The sequence below is a fragment of the Ciconia boyciana genome, chromosome 2 (assembly GCF_034638445.1).
Source record: "Ciconia boyciana chromosome 2, ASM3463844v1, whole genome shotgun sequence".
Taxonomy (NCBI): domain Eukaryota; kingdom Metazoa; phylum Chordata; class Aves; order Ciconiiformes; family Ciconiidae; genus Ciconia; species Ciconia boyciana.
Genome location: NC_132935.1, coordinates 161,255,836 through 161,281,351, shown reverse-complemented (window position 1 = coordinate 161,281,351; position 25,516 = coordinate 161,255,836). Strand labels below are relative to the sequence as shown.

The 25,516-nt window shown below is 38.7% G+C and overlaps 1 protein-coding gene across 14 annotated transcripts in view; it reads right to left on the bottom strand.

Annotated features, from left to right (window-relative positions):
* The window catches only part of KMT2C (lysine methyltransferase 2C), a 204,178-nt gene that overhangs the window by 21,767 nt on the left and 156,895 nt on the right, over positions 1-25,516 (bottom strand). For 12 of the 14 annotated variants that reach the window (XM_072854734.1, XM_072854729.1, XM_072854731.1 and 9 more), the window contains 16 exons: positions 20,104-20,208; positions 19,708-19,755; positions 18,404-18,541; positions 18,197-18,229; positions 17,995-18,114; positions 15,726-15,864; positions 15,263-15,477; positions 15,073-15,146; positions 13,094-13,276; positions 10,565-12,445; positions 8,948-9,273; positions 6,262-8,081; positions 4,790-4,901; positions 3,671-3,749; positions 3,489-3,552; positions 1,185-1,417 (listed from right to left, as the gene is read on the bottom strand). In XM_072854734.1, the coding sequence (XP_072710835.1) occupies positions 1,185-1,417; positions 3,489-3,552; positions 3,671-3,749; positions 4,790-4,901; positions 6,262-8,081; positions 8,948-9,273; positions 10,565-12,445; positions 13,094-13,276; positions 15,073-15,146; positions 15,263-15,477; positions 15,726-15,864; positions 17,995-18,114; positions 18,197-18,229; positions 18,404-18,541; positions 19,708-19,755; positions 20,104-20,208 (5,570 nt within the window). The remainder of the gene's footprint in view (positions 1-1,184; positions 1,418-3,488; positions 3,553-3,670; positions 3,750-4,789; positions 4,902-6,261; positions 8,082-8,947; positions 9,274-10,564; positions 12,446-13,093; positions 13,277-15,072; positions 15,147-15,262; positions 15,478-15,725; positions 15,865-17,994; positions 18,115-18,196; positions 18,230-18,403; positions 18,542-19,707; positions 19,756-20,103; positions 20,209-25,516) is intronic. The other 2 variants (XM_072854735.1, XM_072854741.1) reach the window with 1 other exon arrangement.

Sequence of the window (25,516 nt, the reverse complement as noted above, 5' to 3'; positions counted from 1 at the left end):
TTTATTGTACTTGTGATTCATTGTGGAAGGGAAAAAAAAAAAAAGGAAGAAATGATGTAGACATAATTTATCTGCTCCATCCCTCTTCCACATCGTGAAAAGACAAGCCAACTAATATTCCATCCAGTGCATACTTTGTCTTGAAGCAACACAGGAGCAAGAACTCGAGGGCCAGATATCACCTAGGACTTCATTCCAAGCAGCCTGCTGCCAATTTTTTCCCCTTATATTAATAAAGGATAATTCTAAAGCATTTTCATGTTCAACAGGTCTAGTTGATCCTGACAATCATGCCAGATAATTTATAAACAATGTATTGAGGAACACAGCATTCAATACTGTTGGCCAAAGCACAGATTTATCAAAGCTATCACAGGTTTAACTTTAATCTCACTTACTATAATCACAGTTACAAGATGTAGCAAGTGAAATTCCAACTGAATATAGAGAAAGAAAAACAAAACCCAGTGAAAGTGGTTACACATTGGAACAGGGGCCCAGAGAGGCTGGGAAATCTCTGCCCTTGGAGGTTTACAAAACTTGACTGACAAGGCGCTGGGCAACCTGATTTAACTGTGAAGCTAGTTCTGCTTGATGAGTAGACTAGATGATCTCCAGATATCCCTTTGACCTGTATATTCCATGATACAATAACAGATAACACACACTGATGATCAGCATCTAGGAACTAGACAGATCATAAAACTAGCCTAACACTAAAGATATAATGAAAAGAGATTTTCAAACAGTAACATTTAACTAGCATATAACCAAGAGGTTCTCATTACGTACGGACACCTGAAAAAGACTGAGTTATGAGGTTCATTCAAGCATGAAACAAAGCCCTGCATACGAAGACTTTCCTCCAAATCTTTCATTTATGCTTTTCATGGTGCCAGGAACTCTGCTGCAAGTAATTTTGCCAAGAAATTTCCCCTCTTCCCAAAGTACTAAAACAGCTTTTTGTTACGTTTGCTGTAGCATGTTCTCCTACAACTCCAGTGTCACCAGCATTCGAGAGTAATGCTGTTACACACACAAAATATGGTAGGGAGTAGCTCCCTTTAAATAAGCTCCACTGTATTTAAGCATTTCAACTTGCCTTTTAGAAGATTTAAAGGAAAGAGTCATACCAGTATGATAGCTTAGTATTAAGGTGATCAGTTTGGATTCCAGATGATTACCTGTTCTAGCTGTTTTTGGACCATACTTTGCTGCTCAGTAACATGTTTCAGTTGTTCTGCATCTTCTTCTGGGAACTCACGGCCAGCTTTCTTGGCTGTACGCTGCTTTGCTGAGAGTGCCTTTTTTGATTTTCTGTGTGCTCCAATTTGCTCCTCAAGGTACTTCTGTTGCATTTGAAGAAGTTGTTGTGTTTCTTGCAGCCATTCCTCATATTGCTTTCGTTGTGAATCATCTAGAGAGAAGGGAAATTAAGTATGATATGATCTCATCCTGGGGGTGAGGTCTCATCCTACTTTTTAGAGATGAAGTTTAACAATCTGGTTCCCCCCTTATTTTAAGAAACCATTGGTCAAGTTCAGCCAAATTTCACAGAGGATTTGATATTCTAAGAGATATTAAGCTCTTGAAGTGATCTGAGTAAAGGAGATCCAAATTACTGCATTTACTGAGAGAAAGCAGTTTTAACATAGTCCCTTGATTTCAACAGACACCAGCCCACTGTCTAGCCAGTAAATGTGCACTTGCTAGCCAGTGAGCAAACGTAGCTTTGAAAGCAGCTGTAGAACCTGGTGGTACTCTGCTCTGCTACAGAAGAGGGGACATGGAAGACCTCTACAAGTACTCAGGTAGAGGGAAAGAGATCAGGGAGTAAGGACACAAATTTACAGGAAACATGGCCTCATTAATTCTGGTGTTTGCAGAAGAGTTTTGTACATATAAAATCTATTTTTATTACTACTTCTAAGAAAAAAATTAGAACGATAAACATTCATCAAATATTCATGAAATGAAAGACAGGTATTTTCTTTGTAAAAATAACTGTCAGTCCTCCGCACAGGGCCTTCAGCACCAGTGCCTTTTCCTCCCCACAAACAAATGCACTCTCATTTAGACTGTAACTGAGACATTACTCCTTTTACAAATGAGAAATGCTCATCTGCTATGAGTAGTCCATTGCTCTCAGATGGTCTTTTTCAAGGCAAAGCAATCATGTCTGATAACACTTGATCTGCAGCAAGCCCAGAAGGCAAGAAAGAAGGTTTGGTGATGGTATCATTTGTCTCCTGATTGCATTGTGGCAATGAGCTGGGTAACCAGACATATGGCATGGATCTGCCTTGTAAAGAAAGTTTAATAAAGATACCTACATGATCGTATGGCTTCAATATAACCATGTCCTCTTTGTGCTCCAGTCCCTACCACCTTCTACTTTAACAGTCACTGCGGTAGCAACAGCCATCGACTCTAAAGGCTCAACTAAATCAATTCACAGAGCTAGCTACAGTCTAGAGGGGCGCCCATTCTTTCAATGATAAATTCTGCAAAACTAATCACAGGGAACAATTGAGTGGAAACAATGGAGAGTAACTGCAGACGGGAGCAACGTGAAAGTGCAAATGAAAGTACTGAAATATTAACAAGTTCCAGGTAACAATAACTACTACTGAAATAAGAAACAGATTTTCTGAAGTGCTCGGAACTACCACACCCCCAACCACCGCTGAGTGCCATGTCAAATCTCACCAGAAATTAATACAGATAATATTGCAAAAGCTCCTTACTGCATACTCAGTGCTGCTACTCCAGTTTCTGGAAAAGGTGAAGGTATTTACTTCTGTTTCTTACTCATAAATATCAAGTAAAGTTTTTGCAGTGATGGAAACACTTTTTTACATGTGGTTTCCCTCTCCCAACATATGCTCAGTTTTAATTTCTGCTAATAAATCTTTCTCGTCATAGAGACTAGGATTTACAATGGATCTAGGGCAACCAGAAACAAGGAACGCAAAATCCTGGTGCTGTGTATTTCTGCTTTCAACAATTGCGGTTCCCAGCCAGTCTTGCTTAACTAATGCTTTGAAAGCTTTTATTGGTATTTGTTAAAATGACAATGATGCTGCACAAAACTTCTTGCTTCTGAAATAAAAAACCTCCCATCAATACAGACTGCTGTTCTCACTGAGCTCAGAATATTACAACACAACCAAAGACCAGGTTTTTGACATAACAGTCTGTCAGGTAATACATTACTATTCTCACACAAATCCAAATAATGACAATTTTCTGTTTGTTCTGTTTCCCTCTTTCCTTATGATGTTTCTTTGAGGACATCTTCTAGAAAAAATGATAATAGCATTTACTATGCACCCCTTTATTAGTTGGTATTGGAATGATGAAATGACTCAATTTTAAAAGGACGAATTTTTGAGAGACAGGAGCCATTTATGGATATTTTATTTTAAAGAAAACAGAACTGTAGAATGAAACATCAACATACAATAAATTATTAAATGTGTACTTACTGACAAAACCAGGACCAAAACTGGGAGGATTAGGTCTAGAAATCTGAGGTGTCAAACTTCCGTCCTAGAAATTTCAGTAAAACATACAGACAACAATATTAAATCATGATTCAATTAAAAAACCAAAAACTAGTTATCATTATTAAACACTTCTGTTTAAACCCCGTATTGAGTTGTATTACCTGTGTAATTGCCTGCTGCATATGATTTTGGCCTTCGCTGGTCTGAGCCCCTGGCACTGGCTGACCCATAAAGGGAAACCTATTGATATATAAACAGAAAGTGAAATTATAACTTTTAAAACTCGTGGGTATTTTAGGGGAGAGACAACCTTTGGTATTACACCAAACTTATACAAAGCATCCAAACATTTTATAGACATTTGCTTGAACTTCTGTACCAAACTTTTTCAATGTCTGCAGAATATTAATTCTCATTTGATGCTACAACACTTTGCCCTTGGTTGAAAACTATTGCATTTTATTGCATCTCAGAGAGATGAAGTAAACTTGATGTACTGTGCTAAAACAGTGAAGACGCACCAAAAAAAAAAAAAAAAAAAAAAATATCTGTCTTTGTATTTTAATACATTATGGTACAAAAAAAAAAGATTTAATGGATTTAGAGATCATGGTCAGCAGCACAGTCAACTAGAGTTGGGTAAATGTACACCTCTGGTAAGCCATGTATTATCATACAACACTGAAGCATGTGTTAGGAAGGAGAAAACACACCATTTTAAGGGCCACATAAAAAGAAAAGGAGCAGATCCTTTCTGGCCCACAGACTCCCCACCTATGGTAAAAGCAGTCATGGTGAAGTCTGCACAATTCATAGCTCCTTTTGTCCTCAGAATGGATTTAAAGAGAGGATGAAACTTCCATTACTTGGGCTAAATCTTAATTATGCATAGCATTAAATGATATGGTGCAACATGAAGTTTAACCGTTACACGGCCACCAACAGTTTTCAAACACAATGCATGGGAGATGTGTCATTACATAACTAGTAAGTGGGAAAACAAGAAAAGCATTAACAGTGAAGCCATATTGACCATGTTGACCAATGACATTACAACTGGAACACAAGTCTGATGCGTTTTACTACTTTTTATAGTTTCTACTGCCACATCGGTTTTACTCTTAGGAGATAATCTTGTGTTAGCATGGACTATGAACTACATGACATAAAGATGTTTTTCCACTTTGAAATTTTTTCATTTCCTGTGCACAGTTTCCCCTAGTTCTATCATTTCCTTTTACATTTTGTACCCCTAAAGAATGGTATCAAGTGTTGCCTACCTGTTCATAACCATTGGTGGCATCCCCATGTTACTCTGCGCCATGACTTTATTGATCCCCTTAAGAGCTACCATTTTTGCTTTCATTATGGGATCAGTAATTGCATCAAAGTCTATAAAAGAAAAACAGTAAAAGTGAATTACATAACTGAACATTACAAGTTACTAACTGGAACTGACTTGTTTAGATCTAGTTCATGCATAAATCATCAGTAAAACAACATAATTGCATTACTATTTCACATTACTTGTCCCCTCCACTTTGAAATTCATGGTTAATATGCAGTTTCATATATCCTCTAAGGAAAGTCACTCCAGCAGACACTGTCCTTGTTTTCAGCCACAACATACAAAGAAAAGCAGGTCAGCCTGAGAAGGGCTCTAGACCAAATTTGGCCTATGACCCAACAGATTAATAAATTCTATTTACAGGCTTAAGAATCAGGAAGAAGAGTTGTTTCTGCAGGTTCAGTTGGCAAAACTGGCACATCACCACTAACGGACTAAGAAAATGGTTTAGTCACTCTGTAATTACCAGTAGCACTACAGGCAGAAAGGCACATGGCCCCATACAGCATGTGAAAAGACCATAAGCATGGTGAACTCTGCCTTTTTGCTGTCTCTCCCGTTAAGTGCCTCACACAGAGCAGGATAAATGGGAGTACAGAACAGTTGAGGTTGGAAGGGACCTCTGGAGGTCATCTTAGCCACCTGGGGTGGCTACAGCACGTTCTAGCCACACTACAAATATGGAACTGTGACTTACGAGGTAGGTTAAATTTGTCTTTTGAACAAACAGCCTTGATGGCCAGTGTAGTTACAACTAACACATTTCTCAAAATTTTGTATTTCATTAATAACAATTAAGTGATAGTGATGGTTTTGATCTGAATACTCAAACTGCTACGTTATATTGAACAGGAAATGGCAGTTTATCTTAAAACGCTTTTAGTACGTGCAGAATTATTTGTGATGTTTCTGGGGCTTGCCTAGATTGTGAGTTAGTGAGACAGCTTTCGATGATCCCTTTCCTTGAGACACACTAAACACTGCAAAAAAATGTAATAAAACAACCATAAACAGAAAATTGAGAGATCAAATATCAAATGGTCAGGTATTGCGCTTGATCATTTAATTTTGTTTACAAAGGCTACGTTTACTCCATATCAGGTATGAGAACTTAAAGTATAAAGACACTATGTGACAAAGCTGATGTCAGAAACATTAGCAATAATGCAGAGTTACCTTGATCCTGGTAATGTCAACAGGAGCCTTGCCACAGAGTTCAGAATTCCACCTACACGCTCAATTTCCATACTCCCATTGTACCTAGCGGCAGGTTGTTTTTTTGTTATGCCACCTTCAAGCTCCATGTATCTACCTGCTTCTTTCAGTGCTACAGATTATTTAACTATTGGTTGTTGTATTGTTAAAAAACTAACCAGAACACGGACAAATAGATCACCCACATACCAATATTGGGGAAAAATGGCTCCGAACGTTGGCGAATCATGGCTTGCATCTGTCGCTGCTGCTGCTGCTCCTGTCTTTCCTGATCCAAAAGGTCCTGCAGAAGAAGTGGCTGTTCCTCTAGCAGAAGTGGTCTCTCTCGATTTTGTTGTTGAGCTAATGGTTGAGGGAGCATTATCTGTTGGGGACCAGATATGCCACTAGGACCAGGACGGTTTGTTACAGCCACAGTTTGATTCGATGTCTGTCCCGTCCCAAAATTATGATTAGATGACTGACCCTGAATAAATCCTGGATTTGGTGACCCTTGAGAAAAATTATGGTTCATTCGTGGAACCATGGTCAAATTTGAATTTAAAGTGTTTTCCAAGATCTGTCCACCAGGTGTCATTAGTGTTTGTGGAATACCTGATGCATGGTTCATTTGTGTTGTTGGCAAAGATTGAGATGGAGATCCTAGAGTCCTTGCTTCAGCATTATCTGAGCTTTCATTAGCTAGCAAACTTGAGAGGACTGGTGTGGACCCAGAAATACTGCAGGAACTTACTGCTCCTTGAACAGGCAGTGGAGCAGATCCCTGAGCATCTGGACTAGGCACAGTTGTTTCTTGACTAGGAACAGCAGTAGTTTTGTCAGGGAATTCTGGGTTAGCAGGCTGTGCAGAAGCCTTTTCTCCATCCTTTAACTCCACTTCAGCAGCCTGTTGAGTACTTGTGGATTCAGCATTTCCATCACTTTTCTCATTTTCATTCTTCTTTTCCTCCTGAGTGTTTGGGGAAAGTACTTCTGTTTTAATTTCATTTTCTGTAGCAGATTTCTTTTGTGGAGACTGGGTCTCAGGAGGGGAAACAGTTCTATCACCTTGTTCTTTCTGTTTTGGTTCTTCTGTCTTGCCCTGGATATCTAATTTGTCATCAATAGGGACACTAAGATCTAGTTCTTCATTAAACATTCCTTTCTTATCCCCCACATCAAGGTCTGGGTCTGTGTATGCAATTATATCAAATTCCCCAGATCTTAGAAGATCATCAAGGTGAGGATCATTGGTTTCCAAATTATCTAAAGTGTCCAGTTCATCTCCTTTCCCATCCTCTGTGTCTAGATTCAAATTTTCCAGATCCTCATCATCTAAGTCCTTGACTTCAACCCCGTCAAGGTCTTTCACATCCAAATCTTTTACAGCAGGATCATCAGGATCAAGCTTTTCTTCTAGACCATCACTTGGCTGGTTGGGAATCTGTAAATTTGCAGATTCATCACTTGGTGCAGATGTAGACAAAGATGGTCCTGGGAATGCATCAGCAACTGGTGGATGACTTAGAGAACGTATTACAAGTGCAGGTGGGTTGTCAGGATTGATTTGATCCTGCTGGGATTGTGACATATGCTCTAAACTTGTAGACATCTGCAACTGGTTAGGTATGCCTTGAGAATTATGTCTCAGTGGTTCTGCCTGTCTTGGGCCCGGAAACTCCTGCCTGGGTATAAACCCTGCATGACGCTGATGTTGTGCTGCTGCATCCATAACATTTGCAGCAGGATTAAAAGGCAGCCTTGGCCTCCCATCAGGAGCTCTGTGACGTAACTCGATAAATGCCTGACCCAATATATTGTGCTGCTGAACTGGAATTCCCTGTGGAGGAAAATGTTGAGAGATCCCAGATGTATTATTTATTTGTGGATTGTTCACTGGCCGAGGCATATCAATAGACAGAGATCTTCTCAGCTGTGGTGGAACTCCAGGGCGTTGCATTGGCTGCTGAGGACCAAGGAAACGTTCTTGACCTGATGGTGGACCATGGCCACCTCCTGGAAACCCATATCTGAAATAAAGTATGAAAGACTCGATCATCTTTTTTCTCAGGACTGTCTAGTCTGGCATATTAGACTAAATAACTATTCACCAAAATGGTTTACATGATGCATTCATTAAGATATTTAAATAAATATTTTGACTAATTACACTTACATTTAAATGAGCTTTATGACTACAATAAAATAATTGCTTTAATTATGTTTAATAAACAACCTGTTTTCAATTCCAGTAATAATAACAGATAGAAAACTCTGACAGAAAGAACTATCTTAGTAAATAAACTACATGTTAATGCAACTCAGCATAAAAAATAGTATTGTGTGGATTTAGAAATTACTGAAATAAATCCAAAATATTGAAAATAATAATTCCTCAGATGACAATGTATGTCAATACTGGTATTCATTTTACATCATAACATTCATGATAAAAATGGCACAGACAGAAGTTGACGTTTGATTACATATTCATTATAAATGAAAACAAGAATATTACATTTATTCATTATTAAGACATCAAAGCTAAAGTCAGACCTTTCACTTTTTAAAAAAAAAAGAAATGCTGCAAAACCATGGGCGACAAGGTCTTTCAGGTCACATAACTTTCACAAGTATCGCAGTTTCTCCGTTTTTATTTCTGTTTAATTCCCCAAAAAAGACAGCGTAAAACAGTGGTAGTTTAAAATACACATTCTAATGTTTCAGACACTTACAGGAAAACTCACTGTACATACTGACTTCAGGAAGATTACCAGCTACTGTAGACAACACATGATTCTTCATCAAAAAAACCCCCAAAACCTTTATCAAACAATTTCTGTAAATGTAGAACTACCCCTGTAGTATCCTAGTTTTAAGAGATCAAAGAGCTTACCTAAGACCATGAGGTCTCATCCCCATGGCATTCATATCACCTGGAAACTGGGGTCTATTGAACTGCCCATCAGCAGGAAACGGTCCACGTTGGTCTTTTGGGTATACGGTGAACCTTGAGCCACCTGGAGGGACAACAGAGGACCTAATATTCCCAGGATATGGAGGAGGAGGGCGGTTAAAAATTTGATTTAAGTTGTCTTGCTGCCAATGCTGAAGAGGAGTTGCATGGGTAGGAGCTGCTGCATCCTGCAAGGCTTTTTCCTGACGAACCGCATTCTTCTTCTGCTGCTGTTGCTGTAGAATAATTTCACGTAATTTCTGGCGCTGTTTAAAAAAAAAAAAATCATTGTGCTTGACACTGCAATTGACATATTTTGAAGTGTTATACTCCGCTAGGTTAAGCCTTTTGGAGGAAAGAAATTCTTCAGTCGCTACAGGAAAATATTACAAACTACCATAATCACCTCAGAAATTAGAAGAGGGATCAAATGGTGCAAGTTGCTGGTAACGCAACTTAACCTCCAGACCTCTTGTTAAAGTGAATTGTGTGAACCTATTTTACCAATTAACATATACCAAGTAACCGTTACGCATGATGGAGCCCTGCTTTCCTGGAGATGGTTGAACACCTGCCTGCCAATGGCAAGGCGTGAATGAATTCCTTGTTTTGCTTTGCCTGCACATGCAGCTTTTGCTTTCCCTATTAAACTGTCTTTATCTCAACCCACGAGTTTTCTCACTTTTACCCTTACGATTCTCTCCCCTACCCCACCCAGGGGTGAGCGAGCGAGCGGCTGTGTGGTGCTTGGTTGACAGCTGGGGTTAAACCACGACAGCAACTCTCTTTTCCTTTTTCTATTCCAATAATGCAGGCCCTTTTACCACATGAAAAAGTGCATTCTGAGGGAGAAAGGTGACTGGAGGTCCAATGAAGGAAATTCAGCAAGAGGTTTACACCAAAGCTGCAGAATTTACTCTGACTCTCTATGATAAATACTACCAATTTTTCTGCTAAATCCACTTCCCATTGCTCCTTCCGAACAAAAGACTGAGCAGCTTTCCACAAGCTGGATGTAATCCTATGTCTCAGCAAGAGCCGTTTGCCAAACATTCATTGACAAAAACCTGGAGTGCTCAAGAAGAGCAGTGATCAAGGGTAGGATTCACCTCAACATGTCAGTCAACTGAAAAGTTAGATGTCTAGTCTGAGATCTTTGCCTATACTCCTTTCTTCAGTCAGTGAACAAGTCACTGACAATCAGTTCTATACCTAATCTATTATAGGACAGAATTAACTGTCCCTTCAGGGTGTTTTTTTTCTTACACTGTAGATAAAAAAAGCTATTACAGACCATCTACATCTTCAGTGGTTTCAAAGGTGGCCTTTGCTTCCTTTTTGGATCTTGTCCAAACTCCTTAAAAATTACTGATGTTTCTATATTCTATATATCGTGGTTCTATCCAGGAGGACCAAATTAACATGCTAAGTGAATGAAGATAATTCTATGTTATGTAGCTATGTTTAATGGCAACAAACTTCAAATATTAACAAGAATTGGGAAAATACTTCTACTTATGAAATTCTAATACCATCAGTATTAAACATCATTCTCACCTGCCTTAACTTCTCAGTATCTGCTTGAGACATATTCATGGTATTCTGTGTATCTGTTACTCCTGTAGTGGGTGCTGGGCCAGGAACTTGTGAAACTTTGGGAAACTGTTGTCCTTGAGAAGTCATTGGAGAATTTCCAGATGCATTGAAGTTGCCCTCAGATCCAGGCCGTGGCTGTTCAGCAGCATCATGGGCCAGCTGACCAGTTCCAAAAGATTCTGGCTGAGGTCTTGGAGTCATTGGTGGTTGATCATATGGGTCACGTGCTGGAGCAGCTGGACCATGGCTAAATGAATCTGTTATTGCAGGTCCTGCAGGTCTGGGAGTTTGAGAACATGGATCTGATGGCCTGACAAAAGTGCCCTGCAACCTGTTCTGTGGTGTCTGCAGGAAAGGATCTCTATTTGGTATTAGTCCTGGTCTTGTCATTGCAGGTCTGTTAAAACTCTCTGGAATCCCTGGCCTTGGAGTTGCTGGTTGCTGAGAATAAGGATCATTGAGAACTGGCCTTGGTGTTCCAGGAGGTTGGGCGTATGGATCAGAATGTCTCTGATTTGCTGGGGACTGAGTAAATAAATCCGCTGGCTGAGCAGGTCTTGGTGTTGGTGGTTGCTGCATATACGGATCAACTGTGGTGGGCCGAGGAGTTCCTGGAGGTTGGGCATAAGGATCAGCAACTGGCCGAGGAGTACCTGGAGGCTGGGAGTAAGGGTCCTGAGAAGCTGGCCTTGAAATGGGTCCAGATTGAGGGAAAGAATCACTCTGTTGTCGTACTATCCGGGGTGGATGGGCAAAAGTGTCCTTTATTGCAGGATGGGGAGTAAGGGGAGGCTGGCTGTATGGATCATTAGGCTGATTATGGGAAAAGTTATCCACTGGCCTTGGTGTCAAAGCAGGCCTTTCATACGGATCAACAGCAACGCGCCTTGGTGTAGTTGGCATCGATGCATAAGGATCTTGCGGGGACTGAGGTGGGCGCATGGGAGTTTTAAAAGGTCCAGGGCTACCATCAACAGGAGTAGGAGTAGGAGTCAATGGTGGCCGCGCATACGCATCAGCAGAAGTTACCCTCTGTCTCTGAAACGTATCAGTTCTAGGAGCTGGCTTAGTAAATGGATCACTGCTTCCAGCTGCTAAAGGAACCTTCCCTGACTGTTCCATAACTATGGGCGATCTTGGGACCCCCAATGGTTTGGAGAACTGCTCTGATGCCATGACAGGCCTGGGTGTGTCTGGTGGCTTTGCATAGGGATCACTGCTACCTGGAGATGAAGAACATGAATCCCTGACTGGAGAAGGCCTGCTTCCTGATGGTTCCGTGACCTGAATAGGCCTAGATATGGATGACTGTGGTGCACAGGTATCTAACGGTGCAATGGAACTTCTTCTAACAAAGTTTTGGTTAATGGGTGCTGGTCTAGGTGTTCCCACCATTTTAGCATATGGATCCATTGGAGAAGGAGGTCTTGTGTTTGTGGAACCTGGAGAAAACATCTGTTGTGATGATGTCTGAGGAGTCTGAGACTGAGACAGTGAATCATGCACTGAGATTCGGGTTGGAGTAGGGGGTGGGGCTTGTGGTTTTAGGAACACATCATCTGAAGATGCTGATGTAGGCGTAGCAGGTAGCTGCTGCTTTGTAAATAGATCCTTATGGAATGTCTGTTGTGCAGGAGACATATTTCCATTGCCAGTCTGTGGTGTTAAGGGGCTCTGAATCCCACTGCTAGGTGTGTCTGAGCCAGACTGGTTCAGAAGCTGTTGTGAACCAAACTGCTGCTGCTGCTGTTGCTGTTGCTGTTGCTGCTGCTCATTTTTCACTTGTTCAAGCTTCTGCGTGGCTTCTATTTTGGCTTGCTGCTTACTTTTTTGCCGCATTTGCTGTTTTAAAAGTATGAGGAAAAAGGTTACACTTGTAAGTCCAGGGTATACAAAATCTTTCTGATGACTGAATCTGTAAATAAAACTTCGGGACACATCAAAGATCAATTATAAATAATTGTAAATCACAAATTTTAAATGCAAGGGTCTAGCTATTTGTGAAGTTCAACTACCTTGACATGCACCTTGATTACCTGGGAAGAAGCATTTCCCAGGTTGCCTAAAGAGCAGCACTGCTTTCCAACCTTATACTCTGAAGACGAAAGGTTACTGACGGATGCAGCACTGACGTGAGGCAAATGGGCTCTGAGAGACAACCAGCCCAATTTGAAGCAGTAGTCTGCAGGACAAGGTTACTGCAATACAGGGTATATAAAAACAAACTACTGCACTAGCCAGCCAGCCATACAGAGAAAGAATAACCTATTTCCATAATAGGTAGAATTTAAGAGTCAAAGTTTTAAAACAAAGTTTTCTAACATTTACAAGCAGCTTCTCTTCTGATAGCATCTATTTTTTTCCTACACAGAATGGCTGAATTTATACACTGCTACAAAGAAAGATTAAAATTTATTTTATTACAACAGATTCCAACAATGCAATAAAAAGCTGGAAAAAAAATAACAAAACGCCCTAAATGCAACACACCTGTCTGAATTTCCATTCCTGCTCATGTTCCGATTCCCTCTGTTTTAATGGATCTTTAAAGAGGTCGGAGTCGATGCGTGAGCTAGGATCAATGCTATCCTGTTGTTGCTGCCTTTTCATGGAGTCATTTGACATCTGTACTTTATTGATGCGCAAAGCAGCTCTATTATCTCTGGCTTTTTGCTGGGAAAAGAAAAAAAATCTAGTTAGCCTTGATTTCTTCTGCTAAGTGTGAACACTGCATCTGTTATTCCTACAAAATCTACAACCAAATTATTTGTACAGACTGTTTTAATCACATGCATACTTGTGAAAACTAAATTATGTACTTCAAAAGGAATTCCAAACTGAAAATACTTCATCTCTATAGAAATTCTGCATTTAAACTAACATACATGGAAAGAGCTAAGGAACTATTTAGCAGTAGAGGTTTTCTATGCATTAGGAGCCTCTGTTCGGGTACTGTGCAGTGCCAAGAAAGCATGAATCCCACCAGTTTACCTTTCAAATCACATATTGGTGTGGTCTGCAATCTGAAGACGTGAGCACACAGATGATGTCTGGATCAATAAAGGCCACTAATGTGAAGAACTTCAGTGACAAGAAAAATACAGTCTACTTCATTAAATAGCCTCTATAGATCTCAGCCTGTGTTAAGTTAGCAGTATAAACACAGGATATGGGCTTATGGATCAGGAAAAATTGGATGGAAGAACAGCAATTCCTCTTCAATGAGGCATTTTACAGCCATACTGACAGTTTAAAGCATCTAATGGAAGTTTCAAAGAGTCTGTTTTACCACCAGTCTAGGATGTGATTCCTTTTCTGAATCAAACCCTCACATCTTTTTCATAATTTTATTTGCAGTTGTCAAGTAGGGGTTGCCTAGCAGAAAAGGCTTAAATCCTTCCCCTCCAACAATGAAACAATGACATGGATGAGAGCACCAGTGTCACAGCAGCAGACAAATTAGTGTCATTTTCCCCTATAAGTGATGGGATTGGGCATACTAAGGAAAGGAAAAAGTCTACAGTGAAAATTTACTAACATCTGAATTTCATTTCTAAGGTAGCCTTTACTCATCCCCACAGAGCATAAGTCCCCCAGGAGAGGTACCGCTGCAGCTTCTTGCATGCACAATGCCAGGAACACTAGCAACAGCTGAATGGCAAGAGTACATGGACTGTAACTTCTGTGAGGAAATAACTGCTTCTTGCTGTGTAAATACTTATGTGTGCATGTGTGGGCACTTGCATGCACCCTCCTCCTGAACATGAAGGAAATCACTCAGATGTGAAGAAGGTGAATACTTTTGGAGACAAAAATGGAGTCCTTCACGCTCCCCACAACATGGAAAATATCAAAAGAGTTTCCACCACAAAGCAACAGAACAGATTAAGCAGTGAAGGGGAACAGTAAGGCAAGAACACAGGAGGAGAAGAAAATGAGGAAAGTATGGATGTGAGCACTGACGCCTCTGGAATAGTTACTTCAACAGGTGAAAGACTTCAGCAACTCTAACGGGGCAAAAAAGAAAAGACTAGTGAGAGGGGAAGATGAAAGAGAGGAAGGTCACATAATGATTTGTTATTATCCTTCTGAAGAAACTGGTGAGATCCTGTGCAGAAAGAGACAGAGCAAATAAGACTTGAGGCATGAATCAAATGTAGCAAAGAGGCAGTGGGAACCACAAATGTTCTTGTCTCAGATGGTGTCTTTAGATTGCACAATACTAATATAGTTTATTCCAAAGCTGAAAAGCAAAGAAAACAGGTAGAAGTATTCAGAATTAGAAGTTAAATTACAAAGGCATTCTTGGAGTAAGTGAACTTTCATTAACCCTAGAACTTAATTTGTTAAAAAAAAACCAAACCAAAAACAAACAAACAAACAAAAACCCAAAACCACAACCAGTAAAACCTTATAGATTAAATACATGTTTGCTGGAAGTAGGGAATGCAGGTGGTAGTTGTCCTTACCACATATGGAGCCCTCTCCTGTGAGCTTGCTTTCCTCCACAGTTTAGCAATCTGCTTCACTCTTGTAGCCCAATCTGCAACCACAAAACGTGTTAATACGCAAGGCTTTGATAAGTCTGTTTTGCATTCTTTCAAATCAAGATGCATAAATTGCTATAAAGTATTTAACTTTATTCAGTACATCACTCACCTGGGAATTCTTCCTTTAGGTTAGGGAAGTTGATATTTGTATAGAGAACAGGTGCTACTGTTGCCATTTCACCCAAAGCTTCTTCTTTTTCCCACTTAAGAGTGCTTCTTTGAGCATTGGACATTGTATCGCCTTCACCTTCCAAAGCTGGAGCAGATGGTGCCCATGTGCTGTTCCGATCACTTACCATTGGATTGAACGCTGGATTCTTATCCCTGACAAATCATAAAAGGGGTTTGTTTTATAGATAGATTGCTCTCAGTATAAAAAAAACCCAAACACTTAGCAAAGTACTTATTCTGTCTACTACTTCAGTAGTGAACAGGCTGCAAGAATACGTAAGTTTTTGCAGTGGCTGTCAAGAACTAAGCAGTTAAATACTAGTAATATCACAGTATTAATAACACCACCACCCCCCAAGTGATAAATGCATGGATATTTTTTATTTCTCATCTTGACTTACCTGGTATCAGTATATGGTTGCTGTGTAATAGGAGAGAAAGTGCCCAGTCCACCTCCAGCAGTCAAAGCTGTATGAGGGAGATGAGGGTTAGGGCCAATCAGACCATTCATAAGGGGCACTCTTGGAAACGCATTCTCTCCTGGAAAGAAGAAGTTTAAATTACTGTTTTAAAGGGTGACTACTTTTAAGGTAGGGGTGGAAATTTTCAGTGAAAAAATGTCTCATCTAATGAAAAACTAATTGCTTTAAAATTTTATAGTACTTACATTTTTCAAAAATATTTTACATCAGTTTGCATTGCTTCCCTACAAGCTTAAGGGGTTCTTTTCTACTGTATCACATCCCTGTACAGATTTTTTTTCTTGTCTGAAAAATAAGTTTTTTAAAAATGGATTTCCAAAACTTTTGCAGTAGCCCATGCTATGGTACTGCACTTTATACTGAGGTATATTCTTAAAGGCTAATGGTCTGTCATATTTGTTATACCCAGATCCAAGCAAGCATGGAGAAGGTTGCTTTTGGTCCTTGCAGAATTATCATTAGCCAACCTGAATTGAACATCTCCTCTTCTGAGACTTCTGAGCAGTGTACCAAAGTAAGCCTCATTATCTACTAACTCCCTAATTTGTAACCAATGAAACAGATAAATCTAGTCAAATGAGCATCAGCATTTTCTAATTAAATGTCCAGCCTAGCAGTACGAAGGCAGAAAATTTTATTTATTCGATTACAATATTAGGCAAATGTGGCACAGGCAGATTCATTCCAGCAGACGGCCTTTGCAGATGTTCCTACATTGAATTAATGCTGGCCTTTGAATCTCTGTCACTTAAGTACGATTATAACTCTTGTCCCAGCCTTTTCTTAAAAGCACAGAAGTAGCTCAGGAATTAGATGCATCTGTAGGATGACACTGTATCATTCTCTCATGCTTTAGGCGACTGCCTTCTGATCTACAGGTTACATACACTATGCAGAAAGTATAGTTTGGATGAAAGTAATTCAAAATTTAAGAGAACGTGCTTTGTTATAGCTGCTAAATAGATAGTATATGGTAAGTGTGAAGACCTGGCAAATAAACAGGATGGAGAGTCAGGCCTCTGGTTTGCACTGTAGGATCACATGTCTTTATGAGAAGAGAGCATTAATTTTATTTGAAATTGCTGAAACTTGATGCAAGCTTCCCCATTACTGAAGCATTTATCGCACAGAAACATGTGGATCATTACACCGTAACTGAACCAAATTATAAATCTAAAACTTTTTAATTGTGGCAGTTCCCACAGGGAGAAGTTAAACAATGTTACAGAGCTCAAATGTTGAAGTTATCTCCAAGTACTCAAGTAACTGGGAAACAGGCAATGATATCTATATTATCTTTTGCTTTAAATCACCTCGTTATTTGCTTTAAACTCTCTCCTTTCTAAGACTTATTGAAGTCTTTCCTTTTTATGGAAATTCATCCAACTAGGAAACCAATTATTTTTCTTCTTATGATTAATTCACTGGTGAAATCAATTTGCATACTACTTTTTGTAGTACCAGTATAACAGAATGGGCACTCTTTACATGAGCTCAGGGAAAATCCACTAGAGGTGATGTCTGATGAGAAAAGAGTGCATTAATTATGCTCATACGTACTACTAAAAAAAATTTACACACATATATATGCTTTACTGGTAAAATAAGTAAAATTAAAAAAAAAAAACCAATCTGCCCCTTGCTTTCTATACAAGAGCAAGAATATGCTGTATCAACTCATGGTAACTTTAGTAGTAACAAAGAAAATAAATTATAATCTCACAGATACATTTCAAAATTACTTAGCCTTCTCTCTATTATTTGGATAGGACTAGTTAACATGTTAAACTGAATTCTTAAAGGAAATTAAGACACAGTAAATCATTTTTATACAGACTCTTTCCTTACACTTGAGGAGGTACTGAAAAGTAATTAAACAGTAAAGTCAGAAGAGAACACATAGTTTATCACAGACAAATTTCAAAAATATGAAAGTGTCAGCTAAAATAAAAGCTCCAATATGTCAGAAAAATCTAAAATAACTGTCCCTTTCTATTAGCAATATTTATGTGCATGTTAATCACATGCCCCCTTCAGAACAGTTTTAGAATGATATTTCATAAATTAACAATGGCAGATTCCACAAATTAACAATAGGAAAAAGTAAGGTGTGTCCCATTTTCACACTGGTATTTAAAAGAACTCCCCTGACCAGGCTGCTGTTTTTAAAAGTAACAAAGGAACATACCTTGACTGTGCAAAGACATAAGTTGTGGTGGAGGTGGAGGCTGTGGCAAAGGAGCTGGCTGCGTGGTTGCTGGACTTAATACAGCTGTGAACAAATCTTCAACATCCTTTCCTCCTAGCTCTGCAAAAACGCTGTGTATGAGTTGGCTGGCATGGTTTATAAACTATATTTTATAAAAGACAACAAAGATTAGAGCACATACCTGGGATTTTGTACAATTTGCCAAGAATAGCACCTGGACAAAGTAAAGACAACACAGAATGAGTAATCATCAAAAGATGCAATAAAATTTATTCTGCAACTAAGTCCAAATAGGTATGTTATAATACATAGACAGTAATTTGAGAAAAAAAGAGAAGATTTCTACTTGAGTTTTCTAGAAGACCAAGATCAAGGACAAAAAAATTACCGTCTGTGACCATTTTGTCTAGCTCTGGACTCAGGATTCCATCCAACTGTTCTTCACTCAATGGCCGTGAACTCTGGTTGACATTCGGCTGAGGCAGAGAAGAAGGATCATCAGAGATGGGGCCAATATCCAATCCAGCTGAAGGAAGAAAGAATACTAAGTCAGACATAAGTAGTAAAATTTATTGGTACAGAATAAAGAGCATAAAACTTTTTTTTCCCTAGAGCTGAGCTATCAAGTAAACCAAAACTTTCTACGATTTGAAAGGTAAGGCAAAATAAGGCATTCAATAGAAAAAGTAAACAAAACCGTCCACTATTTACCTCCAGTTTACTGTTTTGTTTGAGGAATGTTAATTGACTAGAATGCAACTGGAAGAATGGGAAATTTTTGCTGAAATGAGACTACTAAGTTTAGGTACAGCATGTTTTCAAGTGTATAGTTTTCAGTATACAGGTTCCACTATAACTATTCTTCACATTTTAAAAACAATCACACCACTAGTCAATATGGTTCATCCTCATGTACCTTAAGGTTCACCCCAAATGTTCTTATAATATTACATTAAATATCTACTGAAGTGTAGTCAGTATCAAACAAGTTACAGCAGTTTCTGTTTCAAAAACAACTACTGAATATTCTGGGTTACATCAGACAAAGTGATTTGTTGGTACTGAGAAAACATAACTTACTACATAAATTTCCTAACATCCTTTACAAGTCTATAAATCTCTCAAATGAGAAAGATCTTTGAAAAAAAGAACTATATACTTCAGTATTTATTTCTGTATTAGATACCAAATAAAAACAAATTTAAAATAATGAAACGTGCCGTTCTACTTATTGTCAGCCTGTGTTTTACATAAAGTGATGAGTCATCATCCAGTGGAAACAAAAAGATTTGATGCTGACTGCTTTATTCATGCTTTAATATATACACATTGTTAGAATGCTTTTAATTTACAAAAGATACCACTATGATAAAAACTACACACTACTACTAGAAGTAATATTAAAATTAACAGTGACAGCAAGAAAATGCATGGGTTTGTATCATGAAACACAAAAACTCAGGAAGGTTTTTAAAAGCTGTAAGCAAAACTTTATGCAGTACTCTTAAATGCGGAGTGCAGAGTTTATAGGTCGTGTTAAACTCAAACACCACAGAAAGAGCAGAAAATGAAAACATGAACTAGCGACACAGTAAAGGAGTACTAGTTTCTACACATGCAGTTCTTTCAGCTAAAACCACTAGGAAAGATGACTACTTCTAACCATGGATCATCCATTGTTTAGTTTCTTACCAAATGGGGAGGGTGAGTTCTCAACCTGGAAAGTGCATAAATCAAGACCTACAGGACCCAAACCAGATAAAATGGATGATTATAACACGAAAACAAAAAAAAGTAAAGAAAAAGCTGCATGCTGAAAAAAGCTACGCAGGTATGATAGACAACGGCAGCTACATTTTATTCTCTCTTAAGCAGCAAAGCAAAGAGCCAAGTAAAACAAAATGTTGAAAAGCTTGGGGATTTTTTTTTTTGTAGAAGACAACAAAATCATTTCAAACCAAGGTATTCTTAAGATATGAAAATTTGATCTGAAATCACCTAGAGCATAGATACAATACAACAAATACATCTATAATAAAGAGGAAAAAAAGAAAACAAATACCGGAGAGACCTCATACACATACATACCCGAATGATCTCCAGACTTTACCAAATCATCAGAAAGTATTCCAAGAATATCATCATCAGTATTTAAGACCTCAGAAAGATCGACTAAAGGATCGTCGGTGCCACCTGTATAAGATGCAATAAATAAAATCAACCAGTCATGGCATTTATACATGACTCTATTGATGTACTATAGCTTGAGCTATAAACTCACAGATTTAACAGGCTAGAAGGGCTTTCTATAGTGTGTTATGTACTGCAAGTCACTCCGGGGCGAGAGACTGTGCTGCCTAGCATCCCCTCCCATCTTCACATGCTTACGCTGTTTAGTATTTTCTCCAATACAGTAAAAGTGATAATGTAATCAGTCATGTGGAAGAAAGACTGGATGGTTTTAGGGGGAAAAAAACCAAGATCTCATGAGAACTTGCACCCTTTAAGACACAAAGGCCTGTGAATTTAAAAGTCAACAAATAGGTTTTAGAAAGGACACAGCTCACAGGAAATCAACAGGGAATATTAAAAAAAAAAGAGGGTAAGAAAGTAATCAGTACTTCTCTTACCACCACTATCTTTCTTAAGACTATGGAGCAACCAGTCACTACACCCTCATAGGGAAGTAAAACGTAGGAGTAAGAAGCAGTAGTAAGTAAATGAAAATTGGAGATGCTATTTTTAACATCAGAGGAAATCCTGAAGGAAGTGAGAACAGCCAGAGGTAGAAATGTCATGTTTGTTTGTTGTCTAGGAAAAACTGGCCTGGTCCTAGCAATAAATTATTTAATATTAAATAATAAATTCTGGATATGATTATCTTCTTGACATCCAATTCATTAGAGAGAAACAACTCCAAATGGCCCATCTGGTTTTATTAAGTAGTTTTTTAGGACTATTACAGATGTGCAACATTTGAAGAAAATTGTTTGACAAATAAATAGAAGTTGAGAAAAATATTTTCCAGAAGAACTGCAGACTATCATGACTACACAAGCAATCACTGCAAGACCAATGAATCATGAAAAGATGGTAAAATATACAAATACACATGTAATTAAACAGAGAAAAGGGATTAATACAAGTCATACAATGTACAGTGTATAAAACAAATACGGGCAGGTTGAAGAGGGACCAGGAAGTCAAAGAGCAAACACATTTCATAGATATATGGTTATCTTTCCCACTGTTACAACCCAACTGCCCCAGGAAAGTATTTCTAGCTTAATTCAGAGGCCTGGTGCCAAGGATTTACTTATATCATAAGGCTACTTTCCAAGCTGCTAAATTTTAAGTGATTTAAATGTTCCTTCTGCTGCTTTTCAGAGACAGCCCTTTTCCCTTCCACCATTACTGGAAGTCAAAATGAAAATGATTCTTCTTCACTTTACTATTTTTATTCTTCATTTTTATCCTTTGTAATGCAGACAAGATGACACCATCCTAATTAAATAATGTTTTAGTTTGCCACTCAAATAGGTGGATCAATGTGCCAGTGCAGACCAGTCCATTTAAACATACATAAAGAATTCAGCTCCTATTGATATCAGGAGAAGTATTAAAAAGTGCCTCAAAACCACATCACTTTGTGGGTATAGTTATTTTGTGTACCTGATAAGAAGTACTACAAAATGTAAGGTTTTAAACAGAACCTAGTTGTTGCGTTTTGGGTTGGGCTGGGTTTTTTTTTGTTGTTCTTGTTGTTGGGGTTTTTTTCCGAGATACTTGTTTTCCTTCTGGCAATTTGGTCTAATAACAATTATTCAAATAACTAACCAACCCCAAGCACCACAAGGTGATGTTAATGACTTCAGCTGGCTGGAAGGCAAAGGATTGACTTTAGCTGTTCTTTAACTTTCCTGAATTCCTACTTGAAGGCAGGCAAGTATCAGGGAGAAAAAAGCCCTTACAAAGGAAGCACCGAGACTGTATTAGCAGCCTTTAATTCTTCTGTAGTATTTTATGTTATGGTGTTTTTCTCCACAGCCCTTAGTACTGTGCTTGGGAACAGTCCCTAAAAATTCAGCTTCTAATTTGAATACATATATATTGATTAAGTAGCTAGAAAGAGCTCAGGTGGAAAGATATAACTGAAGAGTTTACCACCCATAGCTACAAACTGGCTGTGAATAAATTCAGGCTTCAAATTAGAGGACTCCTAACTATTAAGGCAATCAAATTCTGTAATGGCCTTCCGATGAGATTACTAGGTTGGAAAAAACCTACCTGCTTTCAAAATGGAGTTTGTTAAATCTATAAAAAGGCTGAGTGTTAGTGATAGCAGAGGGCTAGACTCTATGATCCATAAGTCTCATAAAAGACATATAACGTAAAGCATATTTTTACATTTTTTGTCTATTTTCTTCCTCATTTTAATTCCATGTGTGCTAAATATTATCTTGGAAACAACTAAATCACTTTAGTCAGCTGCTTCAGATCAGAATCAATAGCTGGTTGACATCTGCTGCCACACAAATAGCTCAATACTGCTCATTAATTTGACTCTTTCAGAATGGAGATGAAAACTAAGACAAAGCAAAAAGGAAAATAATTTGCTTGTAATGCTGGATCTCTAAGAGAGCACAGTTCTACTGCTATCTTGTGATCCTGATTCCTCTGATGCATTTACTTGTATTTATTTATGAAGTTCTAAAAGAATAAAAACGTCTCTCCCAAGGCTGCAGCCACCCTAAGATATTTAATCATACAATAATGTAGCTAGTTATAAAATGTCCCAGCAGCATTTGAGTCAGCTGCACAGAGATTCAGATGACTCCTCTGCTTTTGTCTAGGAAGAATTTCTTTAGCATTCTCTGGAGACCCGACTTAAACAGATGACTTGTTCAGCATCCCTAGAAAAAATATACTGAATTTAAGCTATTTCAAACTAAAGGAAAGATCACACTGCCAGAGCCTTCACAGAACACACCTTGCCAAGTGGCCTCCTTTTCATCAGAGACACCCAGATCAAGAAACTCAAGAGAGGTGCAGACAGTCCTCAGACCACTCAAGATGCAACAGATCCCAATCACTACCTTCAACTTTATCCATGAACAACCAGGGAGACCCTGGAGATATAGTGCTCTCTGTTCCCAGTGAGCAACCCTTTGCACTCTGCTCTAGCACTGTCTTGGAAATGATTTTAAGGGTTGGTCCCACGCAGAATACACTGCGTAGCGTGCCACATGTTCTAAAACCACAGGAAAAGTGAGTCTTCTAACTGAAAACAAAAACTGCAACCTCTTTGCCAGACAGAAATCAGGCCTGGGAGCCTAAAGCTCACTTTAGTCACAGTTAGTAGAAATTAATAGTAAACAAAGGACTCCAAAAATCCTCTTTTGGCTGGCTCTGCCAATGCCCATCACTAGTGCAATCTTGTCTAGCAAAAGCTTCAGCTACCCTTAACCAAGCTCTAAGAATAAATAGTCACAGAACATGCCATTGAAATGCACTGTCAGTTCATGAGCAGATTGAACACATCACTGTTCAACTCCCTAGCAGCACTATGCACACGTTGAAAAGCAAAGCAGATAGAATAACTTCCTCTTTAGATGCTTGAGAGCTCTTTGGAAGATGAACAAGTATATCTAACCCTTAATCCCAGGATTAAACAAGTGGAGTTTCCAAGAGAAGAATATCTTCCTTGTGGAAAAGACCTATCCAGTTAAGCAAGGGCTCTCACAGAAGTCAGCAATCCTCGTGAGAAACGGCACTGTAGGAAAATAACACAGTCGGTGACAATACGGTCCTACAGCCTCCCAGTGCAGTGAATAAAGCAGTTCATGTTGTTCCTGCTCCAAAGCCAGGTTTGGAGGTCTGAGAGCACCTCCAAACAGGTGCTCTCAGACACTGTTCTCACCACCAGCTCCTCTGCAACACCAGCCAGAAGGGAAGATGTGAGATTTGCTAGCTTGGCAGTTAGCCAATTTACCAGGGTCTCCACTACTCAAAACGAATCTGGCTCTCTCATAGATGTAGATGCTATTGCAGAAATAACTGTCTCCCACAAAGTCACAGTGAAAGAGTTAAGAAAAATAGCACTGGAACTGATCAATACTGGCAGATTACTTCACCCACTGGTGCTCCAACTACAACAAACAGCTCCGTCTGGACACAATTTTGGCTGGAACTCTTAACAGTTGAGAGACAATTGTTGAGAACATTCCTATGGCCAGAAAGCACTGTCCTTTGAGTCTCTCATATATAAAATGGGACAGTAGGTTATCCACTAAAACTGTTGCTAGTGATTTATTTATTAATAGCCACCTCGTTATGATTTATTTCTGAATAAAAAGAAGAGGAAATGACAAAGTTTCATTCATAAAGAACAGGTTTTTAAAAAATTCCTTTCAAACTTTGGAAAACTAGAACATTAAATTAACATGAAGTTCATGAACTTCTAAAACCTTATACTACCATAACAAATGAACATTAATGACTTTAAGCTTGCAGTTGGATAGGCCAGCAAAGACTTCTGAATCTGTATTTCTCTGGCTTCAGAAGAATGCTAGGGTGAAAAAAAGTACGTGAGCATATTTTCTTGTAGTGTTGGAACCAATGAAATACAGACCTTGAAACACTCCATTTGCAGCGGTTTCCCCTTCAGGGGAAGTTAACTTTTGCATTCTCTATTACTCACAATTTCAACTGTATAACCATCAATGTTTAATGATAATGTAGCCTTTTGCTTTCCGTTTAACGGATTTTCACCAAGTAACAATCACAAATAAGCGACCTCTCTTCAAATAACTCTCTGGACACAGGAAACTATATCAATGTGTGTAAACATTTTTAGATGGAAAAATTTGTGAGGACAAGCTGAAACACAAGCCACAAATTAACTAATACACACAAGAAATAGTAACAGTTTAAAAATATGGAGTGCCAAGACACCTCTAGCTAACAGCACACACTACAAGACACACAGAAAAAAATAATTTGGAGGGGACAGTAAGGTTTTTGCTTTTAATTGCTCCTTTGTGTGAAGCTGCCCTTTCAGCAGCACTTTACAACCCTCTGGCTAATTTGCAAAACTCTCAGCAGTAACTTCAGTAAGGTTTTGCAATAGCAAAAAGCAAAAGATTGCCTAGGGGCTACAAACTGTACCTGTAAAGGGCACTCATGTTCAGAAAGGACATGGTGAACCAAAAATTCCGAGGAGACTGGCAACCTAAAATAATCTAAAACATTAAAGAAAATAAAAGTTGGATGATATTCATCCAACTAATATTCATTAGACTACTAAAAATACCTTTTAATTAGATTATTTTTGTCGTCTTCTACAATGGATCTGTATGCTTATTCTTACACAGAATTAATTTTCATGGATTTTATAGACATGGACTTTACAGTCAAGGAGTTTCAGATCTGCATCAAGTGCCAATTGTTGTGCCATCCACTGCTCTTTCTGAAAAAACTGAAGCCCTAGAGCTGAATAACA